This window comes from Dendronephthya gigantea, unplaced genomic scaffold, assembly GCF_004324835.1.
Source record: "Dendronephthya gigantea isolate DGI-Jeju-01 unplaced genomic scaffold, DenGig_1.0 000125F, whole genome shotgun sequence".
NCBI classification, from domain to species: Eukaryota; Metazoa; Cnidaria; class Anthozoa; order Malacalcyonacea; family Nephtheidae; genus Dendronephthya; species Dendronephthya gigantea.
The window spans coordinates 407,967-426,746 of record NW_021163135.1 but is presented as its reverse complement, the minus strand read 5'-3'; the positions used below and the strand labels follow the sequence as shown (position 1 = coordinate 426,746).

Sequence of the window (18,780 nt, the reverse complement as noted above, 5' to 3'; positions counted from 1 at the left end):
AATATTAAAAGCAAGTGTTTTTAAAATAAAAACACGTGTTGTAATATTAAAAACACGTGTTGTAATATTAAAAGCACGTTTACATTAGGATATAAAATGGTGCAAAATGTATGTCATTTTCATTTAGGGGAGAAATGAGTTCCCGACGAGAGGAGGATTTGTTTAATTACGATGATGATGATGATGATTGGATTTGGGAAATATCTGAAGAGAATTTTAATTTTGAAGAAAACTTCTTTTCAGATAGCAACGATGAATGGATTTGGGAGGTGGATGAAGAAGATATGCAAATCGATCCTAACCGCAAGAAACGAGGTTACGAAGAAGTAGACAATACAGTGCAATTTGGAGGGCAAGATAGAGTAAATGAAGGAGCAAGTACAAGTAATGAAAATAATAACGATAATAACGACGACGAGGAGACTTCTTTTTATACCATAGAGAAGATTAATGAAGTAAAGTCGAAAAAGTTTAAAACAAAGGGTATTGACTATAGCGTTCGTTTTAATAATGAGAATAAAGATCTCAATGTTATTCAGGAGTATGAACGCACACAGCAAATTTTTGAAAGATTAATAGATAATATTACAAATGGAATGAATGAGAGCGATCAAGTGCGTTTCGTTTTACGCACACCTCAACTAGATGTTCCGATATCCTTACCGTTCATGCCTGTTTCCCATTTTACTCCTGAACGAATATTTTCACAGGTTGAGCGTGTGGTACAATCCAATCAACATTTCAGTTTAAATGATACAGTAATCGCAGACATCGTCCATGTTGAAATGCCGTCGGGATCACGAGGTTCAAAGCGAAGTCGTATTGATCTTTTAAAACATTTGCGAACAAAGAAATCAGTAGTTACTATAAAGAATGATGATGATGATATGTGTCTTGCCAGAGCATTGGTTGTGGGTATTGCAAAGATTGAGAAGGATGAAAAGTATCATCTCATAAAGGATAGCCGAAGTGCTTTTCAAAGAAAAAAAGCAGAAGATTTACACCGTGAAGCAAAAGTACCGAGGGGTCCCTGTGGAATTCCTGAAGTGAAATTATTTCAGGAGTATTTAATGGAATACGAGATTAATATAGTTTCAGCCGACCATGGAGATGTCATTATTTATCCACCTCAATCTTGTCAGACCGATGTAAAACGAATTTATTTGTATTTACATAACAATCATTACGATGTCATCACCAGTATGCCCGGTTTTTTTGCGCGGAATTATTATTGTCACACATGTAGAAAACCATATTCAAATATCCATCATCATATATGTCCTTCCATGTGCAGGTGTTGTCGATCTACGGACTGCTCTCGGGGTAACCTGAACAGTTCACCTGAAGCAAATTGGATAAACTGTAAAGAATGTCAGAGGTTATTTAAAAATGAAGCATGTTATGAACATCACAAGAGTTCAAAAGAAGGACCATCTATTTGCGAAGACGTAAAGAGGTGTTTGAAATGCGGTAAATCTGTGAGAAAGTGTAAACTGAATCCAGAAAAACATTTATGCGAAAATGTTAAATGCAAAACATGTAACGTGCTTATTGATAACATTTATTGTAATACTCATTTATGTTATATGAGAAAGCCGAAACAGAAAGATGAGAATGTTGATAAGGAAGAGGAGGAGGAATCATTGGAAAGTAATATTGAAGGAAGGGAGTATGCACAGTTGTTCTTTTTTGACTACGAAGCTCAACAAGAGGATGAAGGCGTTCATAAAGCAAATTTATGCATTGTTCATAACGAAAGTGGGGACGAATGGATCTTTCATGGTGAGAATACAAACTCGGAATTTTGCAAATGGGTTTTCAAAAAGGAGCATCAAGATTGTATATTTATAGCCCATAATTTTCAGGGATATGACGGATATTTTATTCAAAACTTTCTAAATGAGAATGCTGTGAAATATAATATTATTTTGCGTGGGGCAAAAATTCTTTCGTTATCGGTTCCTATGATCAATATCAAGTTTATCGACTCCTTGAATTTTATTCCTATGTCTCTGGCAAATTTCCCTAAAACATTTGGAATTGATGAGATAAGTAAAGGATATTTTCCTCATCTGTTTAATCGAAGAGAGAATGAGAATTATGTGGGTCCTATACCATGTGAGGCTTTCTACAACACAAATGGAATGAAGGAAGAGAATCGTGAGGTATTTCTGGAATGGTATAAAGAACAAAGGGAACAAAATTATGTTTTCGATTTCAAGGAAGAGATTATAAAATATTGTCGATCCGATGTGGATATCTTACGTCGCTGTTGCATGGAATTTCGTGAGTTATTCAAAACTATTACGGATATTGATCCTTTCGAAAGATGCTTAACTATTGCAAGTGCATGCAACTTGGTTTTTTGTGTTAATTTCCTTCAAGAGGAGACCATAGGTATTTTTCGCTCTGATTATCAAATGAAAGTAAAACAATCGAACATGGCGTTAAAATGGTTATCTTATACAGGGTGTATCAAAAAAAATGTCCCAAATGTAAAATCTTCGTTTTTCAGGATATTTTGCAGAATTTGGCAAATTTTTGTGTTCCTAGAGATAGTTAAGACTTATCTGGTATACCTAGGCCAAGTTTGGTTTTTCATTAACAAAATTATGTTACCGGGGGGTGGTTTCTTTCCACTGATATTGAGAGGGCTTGCGCGCGAAAATGTGAAGCTGAAATTGAGATATTATTTAGCTGTCTAAAAGTAGGAAAGCTTTTTAATAAACTGTCAAAGTTTCAGGAAAAATAATGCATACTGGGAGCAACACGCGACCCTTAAAAGTGGCAAATATTTCATTGCGCGCAGTGGATTAAATCCATCGTTGATTTTAGCGTGACCGATTTCATGCAAGGCTGGGCAAATGAATAAATTAAAGCGAGAAACTGAACACAAAAACAAAGCGATTTAATAACAAGATTTTTATTCCGTGTGATGTTAATCCTCAACATTTCCACGATTTCTTTCTATGCAAACTGCGGCTCGTCTGAGCATGTAAACACTGAACGGCGAACCATTTGTCTGTCCTGCCTCAAATTCTCCATTTCGTTCGAAATTCTTTCTTGCAAATCGCCTACGCTACCACCGGCAAATCTAGGCGACTGGACAGACGAATGGTTCGCTGTTCAGTGTCTACTATGCTCTGACGAGCCGCAGTTTGCTTAGAATGAAATGGTGGACATGCTGAGGATTAACATCACAAATAAATCGCTTTGTTTTTGTGTTCAGTTTCTCGCTTTAATTTATTCATTTTCCCAACCTTGCATGAGATCGGTCACGCTAAAATCAACGATGCATTTAATCCACTGCGCGCAGTGAAATATTTGTCACCTTTAGGGGTCGCGCGTTGCTCCGAGTATGCATTATTTTTCCTGAAACTTTGACAGTTTATTAAAAAGCTTTCCTACTTTTAGACAGCTAAATAATATCTCAATTTCAGCTTCACATTTTCGCGTGCAAGCCCTCTCAATATCAATGGAAAGAATCCACCCCCCCGGTAACATAATTTTGTTAATGAAAAACCAAACTTGGCCAAGGTATACCAGATAAGTCTTAACTATCTCTGGGAACACAAAAATTTGCCAAATTCTGCAAAATATCCTGAAAAACGAAAATTTTACATTTGGGACATTTTTTTTGACACACCCTGTATATCGAAGAAGGAGGATATTTTTATTATCCATGGAAGAAATGGGGGAGAGAAGCGTGTTGGTAGATATTCACTGGATGGATATAATATCGAGACGAATACAGCATTTGAATTTCATGGATGTATATGGCATGGTAATATTTTGTTATTTATTATGTAATATTTTGTTATTTATTATTTTAATTATAAATTACTTGTTATTATTGTTTTTAGGTTGTAGAAAGTGTTATGCTCGTGACACTGTTAACCCTGTTAGTGGGAAGACAATGAGTGATCTTTACGATTCTACAGTGAAAAAGAATCTCTATTTAAAAGAATGTGGGTACAAAGTAATAGAGATGTGGGAATGTGATTTAAAGAGAGAATTAGAGTTAAATGAAGACATGTGTGCATATTTTGAAAATCATGATCTTGTTGACCCTCTCCAACCGCGTGATGCATTTTATGGAGGACGCACAAACGCCGTAAAGCTCTTTCATCAATGCGAGAATGACGAGAAGATCAGGTAAAAATGAAAAGGAATTTTTTATGACATCATTTTTTATTCTCATTACGTCATTTCTTTTTGTAGATACATAGATTTTACTAGTCTATACCCCTGGTGTAATAAATCAACGAGAACCGTTGTTGGACATCCAACTATCATCACAGAGAATTTTTCAGATATATCAACTTATTTTGGATTGGTAAAATGTATCGTATTACCTCCACGAGGGTTGTTTCATCCTGTCCTCCCTTATCGCGTTCCAGGTAAATTGTTGTTCCCCATATGCAGATCGTGTGCTATTTCATTTAATCAAGATCCATGCACACACTCAGAACAAGAAAGATCTATTCCTGGAACATGGTGTCATGTGGAGTTATTGAAAGCCATTGAAAAAGGGTATCGAATTTTAAAAATTCACGAAGTATGGCACTTCCCAAGACAGTCAGAAGATTTATTTAAAGACTACGTTAATACTTTCCTGAAGATTAAACAAGAGGCGAGTGGTTTCCCAAAGGAGTGTGTGACGGAGGAACAAAAACAGTCCTATATCGATATGTATTTCGAACATGAGGGTGTGATGTTAGAAATGGAAAAGATATCACATAATCCTGGTTTACGTGCACTGGCAAAATTAATGTTAAATTCATTTTGGGGTATGTGTAAAATTTTTAATTTTTTATAAATATAATTTTACTTTTTTAGTAATTGGTTTTTAATTTTTAGGAAAATTTGCCCAACGTCCAAATGTGACAAAGACAGAAATGATTACAAGTCCTCAAAGATATTTTGATCTTCTTTCCTCCGACGAGTTTGAGGTGTGCGATGTTAAGATAGTGAACGACAGCATGCTCGAAGTGCAATATAAGAACACAAACGAATTTTTGGAACCTAACAACAAGACCAATGTGGTTATTGCTGCTTTTACAACAGCCTATGCTCGATTGAAACTTTATGATCTTTTGGATATGTTACAAGAACGTGTACTTTATTACGACACCGACTCTGTTATTTATATCTCGAAAGAAAGTGAAGCAGATCCACCATTGGGGAATTATTTGGGGGATCTTACAAACGAATTAAAGGGAGGACATATCACAACTTTTATGTCTGGTGGTCCAAAGAATTATGCATATCACACTAGCGACGGAAAGTCGGAGACAAAAATTTGTGGTATCACATTAAACCACTCTGTCACCCAGAAGATAAATCCTAACACTGTGCGTGCTCTTGTGTATTTACATGCAAAATGTAATATAAAGGCAAAAATTACAGTAAATAATCCATTCAAAATTACAAGGGATAAGAAGGAGAAGAACATTGTAACAAAGAAGATGAAGAAAGACTATAGCGTTGTTTACGATAAACGTGTATTAATAGATAATTTCAAGACACTTCCGTATGGGTTTTAAAGAGGCACGTGTAGAAAACAAAAAGCACGTGCAGAAACAAAAAAGCACGTGTAGAAACAAAAAAACACGTGCAAATATTTATAAAAAACACGTGCAGTTATGTATAAATAAAGACCGTTATATTTGATTTTTCTCATTCGCTTTCTTGTTTTCAAAATGAACGTTACACATTACGTTATTGTTACATTTAAAGAAGAACGTCTATGTAAAGATCTCGTGTAAAGATCTTACATAGAAGGAAGAATAAATATGGATGGGTTGTCAAAAAGCCAGACATTCATTCATTCGTATTTGAAGTATTCATTTGGTGGGGAGAAGGCAAGGAATTTTCAACAACACCTTTGCGCTCTTTTCTTAAGCGCATGAGAGATAAAGAAATATTGTATAAACATGAAATACCGTGTTTTACAATCTCAAGAAAAATGAGAACCGAACATATCTCGAAGAAATTTCCAAACATACTCTCAAACATACTTGGCAACGAGTTATCAAACATCGACGATGGGCTATATCATGTTATTTGCCATCATGTGCATGTGACATCATTAAAGATAGAAGAGAACGTAAACCTACCTGTACCATCGTCTTCACCACCACCACCACCACCACCACCTCCATCATCCCCGCAAGTAATACCACCATCCCCATTATCGTCATGGGATGAAGAGACACAAAGCGAGACACCGTTAATGTCTGAAACCTTGGAGAAATTGGATAAGAAGGCTGATTTAATGATGCGAACCATTATCCGTTTAATAAAAATAATAAAACAAATGCCTGGATGCACGCAAACACCTATTAATGTCGACGAACACAAATCTAATGTTGATGAACAAATGCTAGCTTGAAAAACCGATGTTAAATAATTGTTATTGTTGAGAGAAAACACATGTTTTAAAAAGTTCTTTTAATAAAAATTATTTCTTTATTTATACTTCTTTGTTTATCTAATTATAAAAGATTTTAAATACTAAGTTAGACTCGTTACCAATTGATGTTGCGGGTGCTGTTTGCTGAAATTGAAGGGTAAATCCGACGTCCGTATTTTCCGGTGTGAATTTTAATGTTTTGTTTAAAAGATACATCCTTCCATTCTTTGAATTCCTAATGCTTGAATCGGAATAGTTTATTGATCCCAATATTTTTGTTTTGTCGTCAACAGTCTCATTTTGAATAGTTACTCTGAAACGCAGAGTTAAACCGGTAGGGACTGTTCGATCATTGTCAAAGTCGTGTGTTATAAGAATTATTGACACTTCCTTCCCTTGGAAACATGGAAACACGCGACCTGGATATCCGGTGAAATCCTGTTTTTCACTGCACCATGAATTTCCCGCAGGTGACGGAAAATAACATTTTGAAACAGTTATTGATTTTGTAAGAGATTCTATTTGTTTTACAAATAAAAGTAAAAAATCAGCAGATAAATTTCCAAGCAATATCTTCAAACCTTGATTGGACCACGTGCTCGAGGCAGTGAGGACATGCACTGAAGTGCTCCGCCAAAAGGTTTTGATTTTCTTCAATTTATGAAGCTCTCAAGTTATAAAATCACTGCATCATATTACTTGTTAACAATATAAGTGTTATTGATCGAATTTGACATAATGCCTCCGAAAAAGAAAGAAAAATCAAGCACTGAAAATGATGTCGATAAATCTAACATGGCTGCTGGTTCGACTGGTCTGGAAGAATTTCTTGACCAGCGTTTGAAACTGCAGTCGGAACAAATGAATGAGCTATTTGCTAAGTTTACAAAATCTACCAAGAATGATCTTGAAGAAGTAAAGAAAAGTCAGAGCTTTCTTAGTGAAAAATTCGAGGAATTGATAACTTCGATGGCCGAACTAAAGCAAGAAAACAATGCTCTTCGTACAGAGAGTTCTCAACTTCGTAAACGTATAGAGTCATTGGAATGTCAAGTTGCAGCCGCTGAATCAGACACGGAAAGCATAAAACAATATCTAAGGCGAGATCTAATTGAAATCCATGGTGTGCCAGTCAATCCAGATGAGGATACGAATACACTAGTTAAAGGTGTAGTCGAACTTGCCGACCCCTCACTTAAATTAGATGATCAAGACATTTCTATAAGCCACCGTCTATCAGCTTCAACTGGCTTTATTGCCCCGATTATTGCTAAATTTACTCGACGTGATGTTCGCGATAGAGTTATGAGTGCCAAAAAGAATCTCCGACATAAATCTGCTCGGGATCTCGGCTTCACCCAAAATACATGGCTTTATATTAATGAAAGTTTAACCCCGAAGTGTCGCATACTGTTGAAAGAGGTCAAGCATTTCAAGAGGAATCATAATTTTAAATATGTATGGTCTAGACAAGGCAAGATTTATTTAAAAAAAGATGAATCATCTTCCGTGTTATCGTTTACTACGTTGAAAGAATTTCAAGATTACAAGATCAGATATGAATAGAGGCCTAGCTAAGGACTGTTCAGATAAGTTATTTGTTGTTTAAAACTTTAATTCGCTTCTGTATTTCCGTTTCATCATCTTGATGATGATGAATTTCAATTAGCGTTATTTGAACTTTCAAATGGCCCTGTTAGTTTTGATGAGGACCGTTTTCGTTCATTGAAATTTAATCCCTTGTTGCCTGGTTGTCATAAATCTGGTTTAGCCCTCTCTACTGATTTAGATCCTGATTATAATTTTTATCCTGAAGAACTTAGCTGTGATTATTTTACTGAGGTTACTTTTGGTGATAAACTAAAAAATATTGTACCTAGTACGAAGTGTAATCTGTTTTCTCTTATTCATCTTAATATGCGTAGTTTGTCTCGTAACTATGCTAACTTGACTAGTTTACTCGCTAGTGTTGACACTAAATTTTCAGTCATTGGCATTACAGAAACCTGGTTGCAAAATGATGAACATAGTTGTAGTATTGAGGGCTATAATTTTGTGCACAACCATCGTCAACATAGAATAGGAGGGGGAGTTGGCATTTATCTAGATTCCAATTTGCAATATAAACCTCGTAATGACCTTAGTTTTGAGGATTCTATAATAGAATCGTTATTTATAGAGATATGTCGCCCACAGGGGAAAAATATTAATGTCGGGGTTGTCTATAGACCCCACATCAGCTGGTAAATGAATTTGTTAAAAGCACTGATACTTTGATGACTACGGTTTCTAAGGAAAATAAACTCTGTTATCTAATGGGTGATTTCAACCTAGATTTAATGAAATACCATTGTCATCAATTTACTAGTGAATTTCTCGATATCATGTATTCAAATATGTTTTTTCCCTTAATAACTCGTCCGACAAGAATAACCTCAAACACTGCGACGCTTATTGATAACATATTTTCTAATCATCTTGAGAGCTTTTCTTTTAGTGGTTTATTGTTTACTGATATATCTGATCATTTACCTATATTCTGTATTGCTCATGATATGCTTCCCAATGTTGAATGAAGACACCCTTATTGTTGTTCGTGAGAAAAATGCAAATAACTTATTTAAATTTCAAGAGCAGTTATGCAGAACTGTTTGGTCTGATACTCCGCGATATAATGATCCGCAAAATGCTTATGCTAGTTTTGTAAACAAATTTTATGATGTGTTCAATCAATGTTTCCCTTTGAAAAGAATAAAATTTTCTAGATATTGTTTTAGGAAACCTTGGATGACTACAGGTCTTCTAAAATCTATAAAAAGAAAGAACAAACTGTATCAAAAATTTTTGCGTAATCCGCACTCTGTTAATGCAATTCAATATAAAAGTTATAAGAATAAACTTAATCATTCCATACGTATTGGTAAGCGGATGTACTATGAACGAAAACTTGAACATGTTAAATCCAATACTAAAAATACCTGAAAGATTCTAAATGAGGTTATAAATAAGAAAAAACCAACTCGGAAATTACCGCATGAGTTTAAAGATAATAATCAAATAATTTCAATCCTAAAGCGATTGCCGATCGTTTTTGTGATTACTTTACAAATATTGGTCCGGGTCTGGCTAAAACAATTCCTATAGGCGCTAGTTCTTTTCATTCCTATCTCGGTGGTAACTTTATGAATTCCTTGTTTCTTGAGCCTACAACTGAGCAAGAGGTTTATAAGATTATTAATACGCTTCGTTACTGCGTGTCTTCCGGTTATGATGGCATACCTATGTGGCTAGTTAGAGGCTCAAGTCATCTAATTCTTGAACCATTGACGCATTTAATTAATTTATCTATTAATTCAGGTGTTGTTCCCCAGCAATTGAAAATTGCTCGAGTTGTTCCTATATTTAAATCGGGTAATAATAGTGTTTTCTCCAACTACAGACCTATTTCTGTTCTACATATATTCTCTAAAATATTCGAAAAGATTGTCCATAACCGTATAACTAATTACCTTGATCAACATGATATACTATTTCATAACCAGTATGGATTTAGGAAAAGTCATTCTACTTCATTAGCTTTACAGAGTTTATCAAATAAAATCACCGAAGCGGTTGATCAAAAAAAATATACTATAGGTATTTTTATTGACTTATCTAAGGCATTTGATACTGTAAATCATGGTATTTTGTTGAGTAAACTCTATCATTATGGGATTCGAGGACTGGCCCTTGATTGGATTAAGAGTTATCTTTCTGGTAGGCAACAATTTGTGGAATACAATGGGACTTGTTCTTCCTATAATAATGTAATTTGTGGTGTGCCTCAGGGGTCAGTCCTTGGTCCCTTGCTTTTTCTAATATATATCAATGATATTTGTAATGCGTCTGATGTATTGGAATTAATATTGTTTGCTGATGACACTAATATATTTTTCTCACATGATGATATGTCCAAATTAATGAATGTTGCCAACTCGCAAATGCAAAATATTTCTGAATGGCTTAGGGCTAATATGTTGTCATTAAATGAGAAGAAAACTAATTTTATGATCTTCAGACCGAGACAAAAAAGGCAAACGTTTGATCTATCGTTAAAGATAAATAGTCGAAAGATAGATCAAGTTAAGGAAACTATGTTTCTGGGGGTAATATTGGATGAACATATAACTTGGAAAAGTCACATATCACATATTGCAAGTAAAATATCAAAGTCTATAGGAATTATATACAAATCAAGCTTTTTCCTTTCTAGATCTGCATTGCGTACTCTTTATTATGCTCTCATATATCCGTATCTCCAGTATTGTATAATAATTTGGGGATCCACGTATCCATCTTGCTTACATCGAATTAATCTACTACAAAAGCGTGTCATTAGAATCATCAACAGGGAAACATATGATGCACATACCGATGCTATTTTTAGGAATCTAGGTATCTTAAAATTGAATAATATTTACCTATTTCAATTAGGAATTTTTATGTATAAATGTGAAAACAACCTATTGCCTACAAATCTAGCTAACTCATTTATAAGAACCAATCAAATTCACAATTATAATACTCGTGCCTCTAGATTATTTTATGTACCAAGCTGTCGAACCAATATTAGAAAATTCTCCGTAAATTATCAGGGTCCTTGTTTTTACAACTCCTTGGATGCTGGCATTCGTGATGCTGCATCCGTTTCTCAATTTCATTCGAAATTAAAAATATATCTACTTAATAATTGATCGTAGCTATGTATAGTGTAAAATATCAATATATAGTTTAACCATGCCACTCCTGCCTCAATTATTCAATTCAATGTTTTTATACCTGTTAATGAGGAGTCCGAATTTATTATAAGCCCTATGGTTTCTATTTTGGACTTCCTCGCCACTTCATAACTGATTTGTTGCTATTTGTATTTATTTAATGGTATATATTTATATATTATTTATTTATTTTATAAAGGCTGTATCGTGTGGCAAAATTAATTAAATTACAAAAAATTACAAATCTATTATCCACGACGATACTTCCATCTGCTTGTAATTTACCAGCAAGAAGAATATTTCCGACCATAACATCTGCAAATTTATGTTTATCAAAATCTTTTTGGTGAGGGAAAAGATTATTGCTCCCTACACGTGAATTTCGATAGTCTTGGGATGTAAAATTTTTGAATTTAAATCCTCCAAAAATAGTAAAGGACATTTTACCATTATTCCCATTAACAGGATCATTTATTTTAGAGTTTGTAAAGAAAAACTCAACTCTAGCAAGAGTTCGATTAAATGTTCCAGCATCTCCAGCTCGCGCCAAATAATACTCATAACTCTCATCGTTTACTTTTATTGTTCCAATATTCTTTATTGAACCATGCACTGATGTAAAAGCAATTGGACTTGATTTAGCTGTGTCAAAAGTCACATTTTTATATCCGTGTTTAGTTTTATCATGAAACATAACGGCAAATATCAGACCGTAGGCATTTACGCTTGTATCCTCATTATAAAAAACGATCCCCGATTCGCTTCTTCCCGAATCAACATCCATTTCCACTTTTAGACCCGTGCATGTTCCTAAAAGCGGAACCTTTGTCTCTCCTTTCTCTCTGCTAACATTTAAATTTCTTCCTCGTCCAGCAGGTTTCCATGGTCCACTATCATTAAATGTGAATGTTTCGTAAGTACCCTTACTTGTTCCTTTACTATCTTCATAACTCACTTTTTCAAAATCTTTATCCACCATTATGAATTCACGTTTTTCAACTGAGCTTAGATTTCCTATGTCCCCTTTAGGACCCGTAGGACCCGTAGGTCCAGGTTGTCCTGGAGGACCCCGCACCCCTACATTTCCTTCATTTCCTTTATCCCCTTTATAGCCTTTATCGCCTTTATCGCCTTTATCTCCTTTATCACCTTTTGCCACAGCAGTGCCTGGCTGTCCTTGCGGTCCCGTAGGTCCTTGCGGTCCCGTAGGTCCTTGCGGTCCCGTAGGTCCTTGCGGTCCCGTAGGTCCTCGCGGTCCTATAGGTCCAGGTATTCCTTGGGGCCCAATGCTGCCTGTAGCGCCTTTATCACCTTTATCCCCCGGAATGCCTCTTTCCCCTTTATAACCTCTTTCCCCTTTAGGTCCTTGAGATCCTGTATCACCTTTATCGCCTGTATCGCCTTTATCACCTTGCGGTCCTCGTATTCCTCGATCCCCTTTAACACCCGGATCCCCCTGTACACCGCGTGAACCTGAATCCCCTTTTACACCGTCTTGTCCTTGAGGTCCAATTGGTCCTGGTAGACCTCGGTTCCCTTGTAGACCTGGACGTCCTTGCGGTCCCTGGGATCCCTGAGGTCCAGGAGGTCCTCGATCGCCTTTGTCACCTTTGTCACCTTTTTGTGCTGCTGTACCTGGAATTCCTTGCAGTCCTTGCGGTCCTTGCGGTCCTTGTGATCCTGGAAGTCCCGGATCGCCTTTTTGTCCCGTATCACCTTTTGGTCCTTGTGATCCTGTAGGTCCCGGATCGCCTTTTTGTCCCGGATTACCTTTTGGTCCTTGTGGTCCTGTAGGTCCTTGTGATCCTTGTGATCCTGTAGGTCCCGGATCACCTTTTTGTCCCAAATCACCTTTTGGTCCTTGTGGTCCTGTAGGTCCTTGTGGTCCAATTTCACCGCGTTCACCAGTACCTCCTTTTGCACTCTTAGGTCTATATTTATACTCGTATCCAAAATTAAGATTACCATGTGAATAAGGATATCCTCTCTTCATTATGAGTGGTTTATAAATGAATGAAATTTCCTAGAATCCTTACTTAAGAAGAGTACGTATAATATATTACTTCAAAATGATTAAAACCTCACGTTGTAAACATGGGAGCAAAAAAATCAAAAACGAGATTAAATAAAAATATAGAAAAACATGGAGCATGTAAAGTAGGGTTAAGTCTAGGTCATAAAGATTTAAAAACTGAAGGTAATTTTCAGATAGGATATTCCGTTAAAATAAATAAAGATTATAAACCTATTAATAAGCAACGGGTAAATAGACAACGGATAGTTGAACAGCATTTACCCTCTATTAAGGAAGAAACTATAATAGAAGAGGCTATAATAGAAGAAGAAGAAGAAAAAGAAGAAGAAGAACAATATGAAGAACCTATAAGATTATCCTCTAGTCTACCTGTAATTAAAGAAGAAGAAGAAGGCAATGGATGAGTATCTCTCCAGTATTTATTATAATCCAAAACGTGTTGGTGGACTCGGTGGTGTGGAACGATTATATAACGATGTGAAAAGAGAGGGAAAATATGATATTTCTAAAGATAAAATTAAAGAATGGTTGATGAAACAGGATACTTATACCTTACACAAACCAGCACGTCAACGCTTTGAGTCATTGTCGGAGGAATAGACGAATTATGGCAGATGGATTTAGCAGACATGCAGTCTATAGCTAAAGAGAATGATGATTATCGATATTTACTTGTTTGTATTGATGTATTCTCAAAATTTACATGGGTTATACCTCTAAAGGATAAAACAGGACCCACATTGGTTGATGCATTTAAGACTATCTTAAAATCAGGACGAAAACTGCACAAAATTCAAACAGATCAAGGTACTGAATTTTTCAATAAACATTTTAAAGCATTAATGAAAAAAGAGGAAATTCAATTATACAATACTTACAATGAGACTAAGGCGTCGATTGTGGAACGTGTAATTCGTACCTTAAAGACAAAGATGTGGCGTTACTTTACAGCAAAGAAGACCAAAAGATATATTGATGTATTACCAGACTTAATATCTTCTTATAATAATAGTAAACATCGTAGCATTCAAAAGAAACCCATTAATGTAAATTTAAAAAACGAACAAGAAGTATGGCATACCTTATATGGAGACCGTAAGAAGAGGAAAATTATTTATAAGTTTAATATCGGAGATCAAGTAAGAATCAGTAAGATGAAACGTAAATTTGAAAAAGGATATTTACCAAATTTTTCCAAAGAAATTTTTACCGTTAGTAAACAAATACCACGCGATCCCCACGTTTATAAATTAAAAGATTATGATCAAGAAGAATTGGAAGGGACATTCTATAAAGAAGAATTACAGAGAATAATTAAGGAAGACGATATTTATGAAGTTGAGGAAATCTTAAAAAAGAGGGGGAAGGGTAAAAAAGAGGAATAATTTGTAAAATGGATGGGATATCCAGCGAAATTTAACTCGTGGATCCCTGCTTCTCAAATAAAAGATATTTAAAAAATGTATTCTTATTTATTCATCATTTATAGCTTGAATCATGAACAACACAGACTTCTATATCACACTCCCTAGCGATTCTTCAAAAAATATTTTCCCTGAAAACAAGCAAACCGAATATACTACAAAAATTCCACATCGTATTGAACTAAATGGCGAATGGGAAGTAGGATTATAAAACATCTCCTACGTAAAATGGAAAATAATACAAATGAATGGGGAATCTATTCAATACATGGTAAATGATGTAAAAAAGAAAGGAGGAAAATTAAAAAAATATTACGATTCACTTGAAGAGTATGTAGAAGACATTAACAAATCCTTTACGGAAGAAATTAGAAGAAAGATTAAATTCAGCGTACATTGAAGAAAAGTGACTATCACTCTAGAAAGTGGATATAAAGTTAATTTACGAAAAGACCAGGCTATTATTCTAGGGTTCTTATCATTTAACGATTCAGTAATTGAAAAGAAAATTGAAACTACAGAAACAGGAACTTACGATGGAAATATGCATAGAGAAACTGACATTTACGTATATTGCAATATCATTCAGCTAAAGCACATGGAAGACAGGCCGGAACGCGTGCTACAAACATGGCAATGGAGAGAGCATTACAAACATTATTACAAAATCAAGCTGCAAGTCAGACCCTAAGACAATCAGGTGGAAAAAAACGTAAGAGATTTCAATCCAGAAAACGATCTCAATCCAGAAAACGATCTCAATCCAGAAAACGATCTCGATCTAGAAAACGATCTAAGAAAAGTCAAATCGGGGGGAGAAAGCGTAAAACATCAATAAAACGATCTCTATCGAAAAAAGGTAGAAAAAAACCTCAAGCAGGAAAAGGGCGTAAAACGAAACGTAAAACAAAACGTAAAAGACCTGTTGGTGTTGTAAGAACACGTGGTATGAATAAAAAACAAAGGAAAGTTCTCCCTAGAGACATATTTGGTTGAAATAAAAAAGTACTTATATTTGAATGAACATTTAAAAAGCAATCATATCCTATCTGATATCGAAGTAAAGAAGAAGTCCATATAAATCTTATAATAATGAATAATAACTACGTACATCCAAATTCAAATCGTTGCGATAAAAGCGAAATTGATCTATTTGATATTCCGTCCACACAATTAAGTTTGGAAAAAGGACGATGGGTTGATTATCACCCACTCTCGAGTGTGGAAAACGATGATGGACCTATTACATTCATAACAGCAGGTACCGAAGACTATATTGACATGTCAAAAATGATTCTTGTGGTCGAACTGAAAATTACAAAATCGGATGGAACTCCATTAGGAGGAAACGATCAATCAAATGTACCCCCCATAAACAATTTCATGCATAGCCTATTTAAACAGGTTGATGTTTTCTTAAATGGAAAACAAGTTACTCCAGCTATGGGTACCTATGCTTACCGTGCCTATTTAGAAACCCTCCTGAATTATGATGTCTCAGCAAAAAAATCTCAACTCACCTCAGCATTATACTACAAAGATACCCCAGGGCAAATGGATAGCAATGGAAGTCTTCCAACGGAAGAATCTGCTACATTTACACTTACAGAAGGCGGAACAAAAAATCTGAAATTTTTAATACCTGGAAGTGGAAATCAAGGCTTTGCAAAACGACATAAATTCATTCAAGATGGAAAACTATTGGTGATGTCCGGGCCTATTTTTTGCGATATATTCATGATGGAACGATTACTGCTTAGTATGGTAGATCTCAAGTTAGTCCTAAACCGAAACTCAGACAAATTCTGTTTGATGGATACAACCAATTCTATAAATCCTAAAATAAAGCTCGTGGATGTGACTCTTAAAGTACGCAAAGTTAAAGTCAATGAAACCGTTAGTAGAGCACATGAACTAGCATTGAAATCAGTACCGGCCACTTATCCTATACGTCGCGTGGAATGTAAAGCATTCACCATCCCTGGAAACCTCCCACAAATAAGAAAAGATAATATGTTTGCTGGAATCATTCCTAAAACATTCGTGTGTGGTTTTGTGAATGCTGATGCTTTTAGTGGTGTCCATGATAAAAACCCCTATAACTTTAAACACTTCAATGTATCATCGGTGACACTAACAGCAAATGGTGAAGAAATACCATTTAAACAACTGGTTCTTAATTATAAAGAAAACAAAGAGAATTTCATCCAAGCATATAATACATTATTCTCAGGTACAGGGAAAATGAATTATAACGCAGGTCTCGATATCTCAAGAGAAGATTATTACAAAGGATATACCCTCTACGCATGGGATCTCACTCCAGATATGTGTGGTGCCTCGCCCTATTTTAACACAGTACAACGAGGTTCATTGACACTTGACATTACGTTTGCTGCAGGGGATGTTCCACCTAACCCTATTTCCTTGGTATGTTATGGAGACTTTGAAAATGTCGTGCAGATAGATTCGGAAAGAAACGTAATCTATGATATTTCTACATGAATGCCACACAAATAAAGAACGTACTTGAACATCATCCTATAATTAAAAAATATTTTTGCGGGGTATTTCCTGCAGATGAAATACCGAAATCTTTAAATACTTTCCCATGTGGGTTTATTGTCAATACGGATCCTAGCACAAAACCTGGAACGCATTGGGTTCTTTTTTATTTTACTTCAAAGGAAAACGGTGAATTTTTTTATAGTTATGGAAAACCGCCTCAATATTATAAAGACATATTTAGACCCTCTTTTGAAAATCTCAAATGGAATGCACGTGCCTTACAAAGTCATTGGACCGAAGTATGTGGTCAATATTGTATCTTCTATCTATATCATCGCTGTCGCGGATATACCATGAACAAAATTGTAAACATGTTTACAGATAATACAGCATGGAACGATTGTGAAGTAGCATGTTATGTTAAAAAACATTTTAATGTTGTTATATTTAATCAACCCGTTTGTGGGCTTAATCAATGTTGTAAAAAATTATTTTAAAAAAAAATAAAAAACACTTTTTTCAAAAATCTTTTTTATTCAAAACATTTTTTTATTACAAAGCTTTTTCACTCTTTTTTTATTTTTTACTGCTGCTTTCTTCATTGCATCTCCCAATTTAACCCATCCATCCCAATAACCTCTGCCTTTTTGAGCTGTCTTCTTCTTCTTCATATTCTCCCTCTTTTGAAGTCTCCTCTTCATCGAAAATCTTCTATCAAACGGTCCTACCCCCAGCCAGTCCTGCTGTCTAAAAATAGTTCCCCCTTTTTGACTCTTCTTCTTCTTCTTCTTCTTCTTTTCCTTATCCATCTCTTCTTTAAAACTCTTTCCCACCTTCTCAAAAAAATTTAACCCAAAATCAAATCCTTTTCCCTTTTGTACCATATCTTCGCTCTCCGGAAGATCAAACGATACTCTTTTCTTGAGAATGTTATCGTCATATTTATTCTTACTCCCCACATCCTTCCATCTCTCCTCATTTCTTACCAAATCTCTTGGAACATTGATTTTGTTTAAGACTTGAAAAAACTCACGTACACCCTCAGGATTAAAAGACTTGCGAGATCTCATGGCATCCGAAATTAAATCGGAAATATTAGACTTCGGGATAAGAACACCATCTAATTTTACTTGTCCTGTATTATCCCACGAAATAACCTCAGGTCTTGTTTTCAAACGTTCCAAAAGAGCTAAAGCTCTTGCCTTCATGGTCTTCGGAATCCCACGTACAATTACGTCATCTGTTAACTCGTTCTCTGACTCATCAAACGAATTCTCCGTTTGACCTCCTACTTGCTCACTGTCACGTTGTTCATAACGTAAAAGTCTCTCCTCGGGAATTAATACCATACGTTTCATTACTGTTGAAATAACATAGATAAAGCTATCGGTATAAGCATTGAAAGAAAACCGCTACCTTTTTGTACTAAAAACTTCCTTTTCCTCTTATTAGAAACGTTTCTCTTTACTAACGCACGCAGTTCTTTCTTGTAACGCGTTAAATGACGCTTCTGACGTGGAGTTAAATGAATTACACCTTTAAGTGTGTTCAAAACAATCTCGCTAAGAGCTATAATCAAATCTGGTGGTCCGTATTGAAAAATAGCTTTTTGTATTTGAGGTCTTGATTTCGCTAACACCT

General features: G+C 35.3%; 3 protein-coding genes across 3 annotated transcripts; 2 read left to right on the top strand and 1 right to left on the bottom strand.

Annotated features, from left to right (window-relative positions):
- The first annotated feature begins 7,023 nt into the window (after nucleotides 1-7,023).
- On the top strand, nucleotides 7,024-8,604 carry LOC114535793 (fibronectin-binding protein PlpA-like). Its single transcript, XM_028557118.1, has one exon. The coding sequence runs from the start codon at nucleotides 7,154-7,156 to the stop codon at nucleotides 7,979-7,981; it is 828 nt and encodes a 275-aa protein (XP_028412919.1). The 5' UTR covers nucleotides 7,024-7,153; the 3' UTR covers nucleotides 7,982-8,604.
- Nucleotides 8,605-10,845: 2,241 nt separating this feature from the next.
- Nucleotides 10,846-13,165, bottom strand: LOC114535801 (collagen alpha-1(XI) chain-like). The gene is made up of 2 exons (XM_028557126.1): nucleotides 12,100-13,165; nucleotides 10,846-10,853 (listed from the first exon to the last, which is right to left on the bottom strand). The coding sequence occupies exons 1-2, from the start codon at nucleotides 13,163-13,165 to the stop codon at nucleotides 10,846-10,848; spliced, it is 1,074 nt and encodes a 357-aa protein (XP_028412927.1).
- Nucleotides 13,166-16,392: 3,227 nt separating this feature from the next.
- On the top strand, nucleotides 16,393-17,136 carry LOC114535800. Its single transcript, XM_028557125.1, has one exon. The coding sequence runs from the start codon at nucleotides 16,393-16,395 to the stop codon at nucleotides 17,134-17,136; it is 744 nt and encodes a 247-aa protein (XP_028412926.1).
- Nucleotides 17,137-18,780: the final 1,644 nt, after the last annotated feature.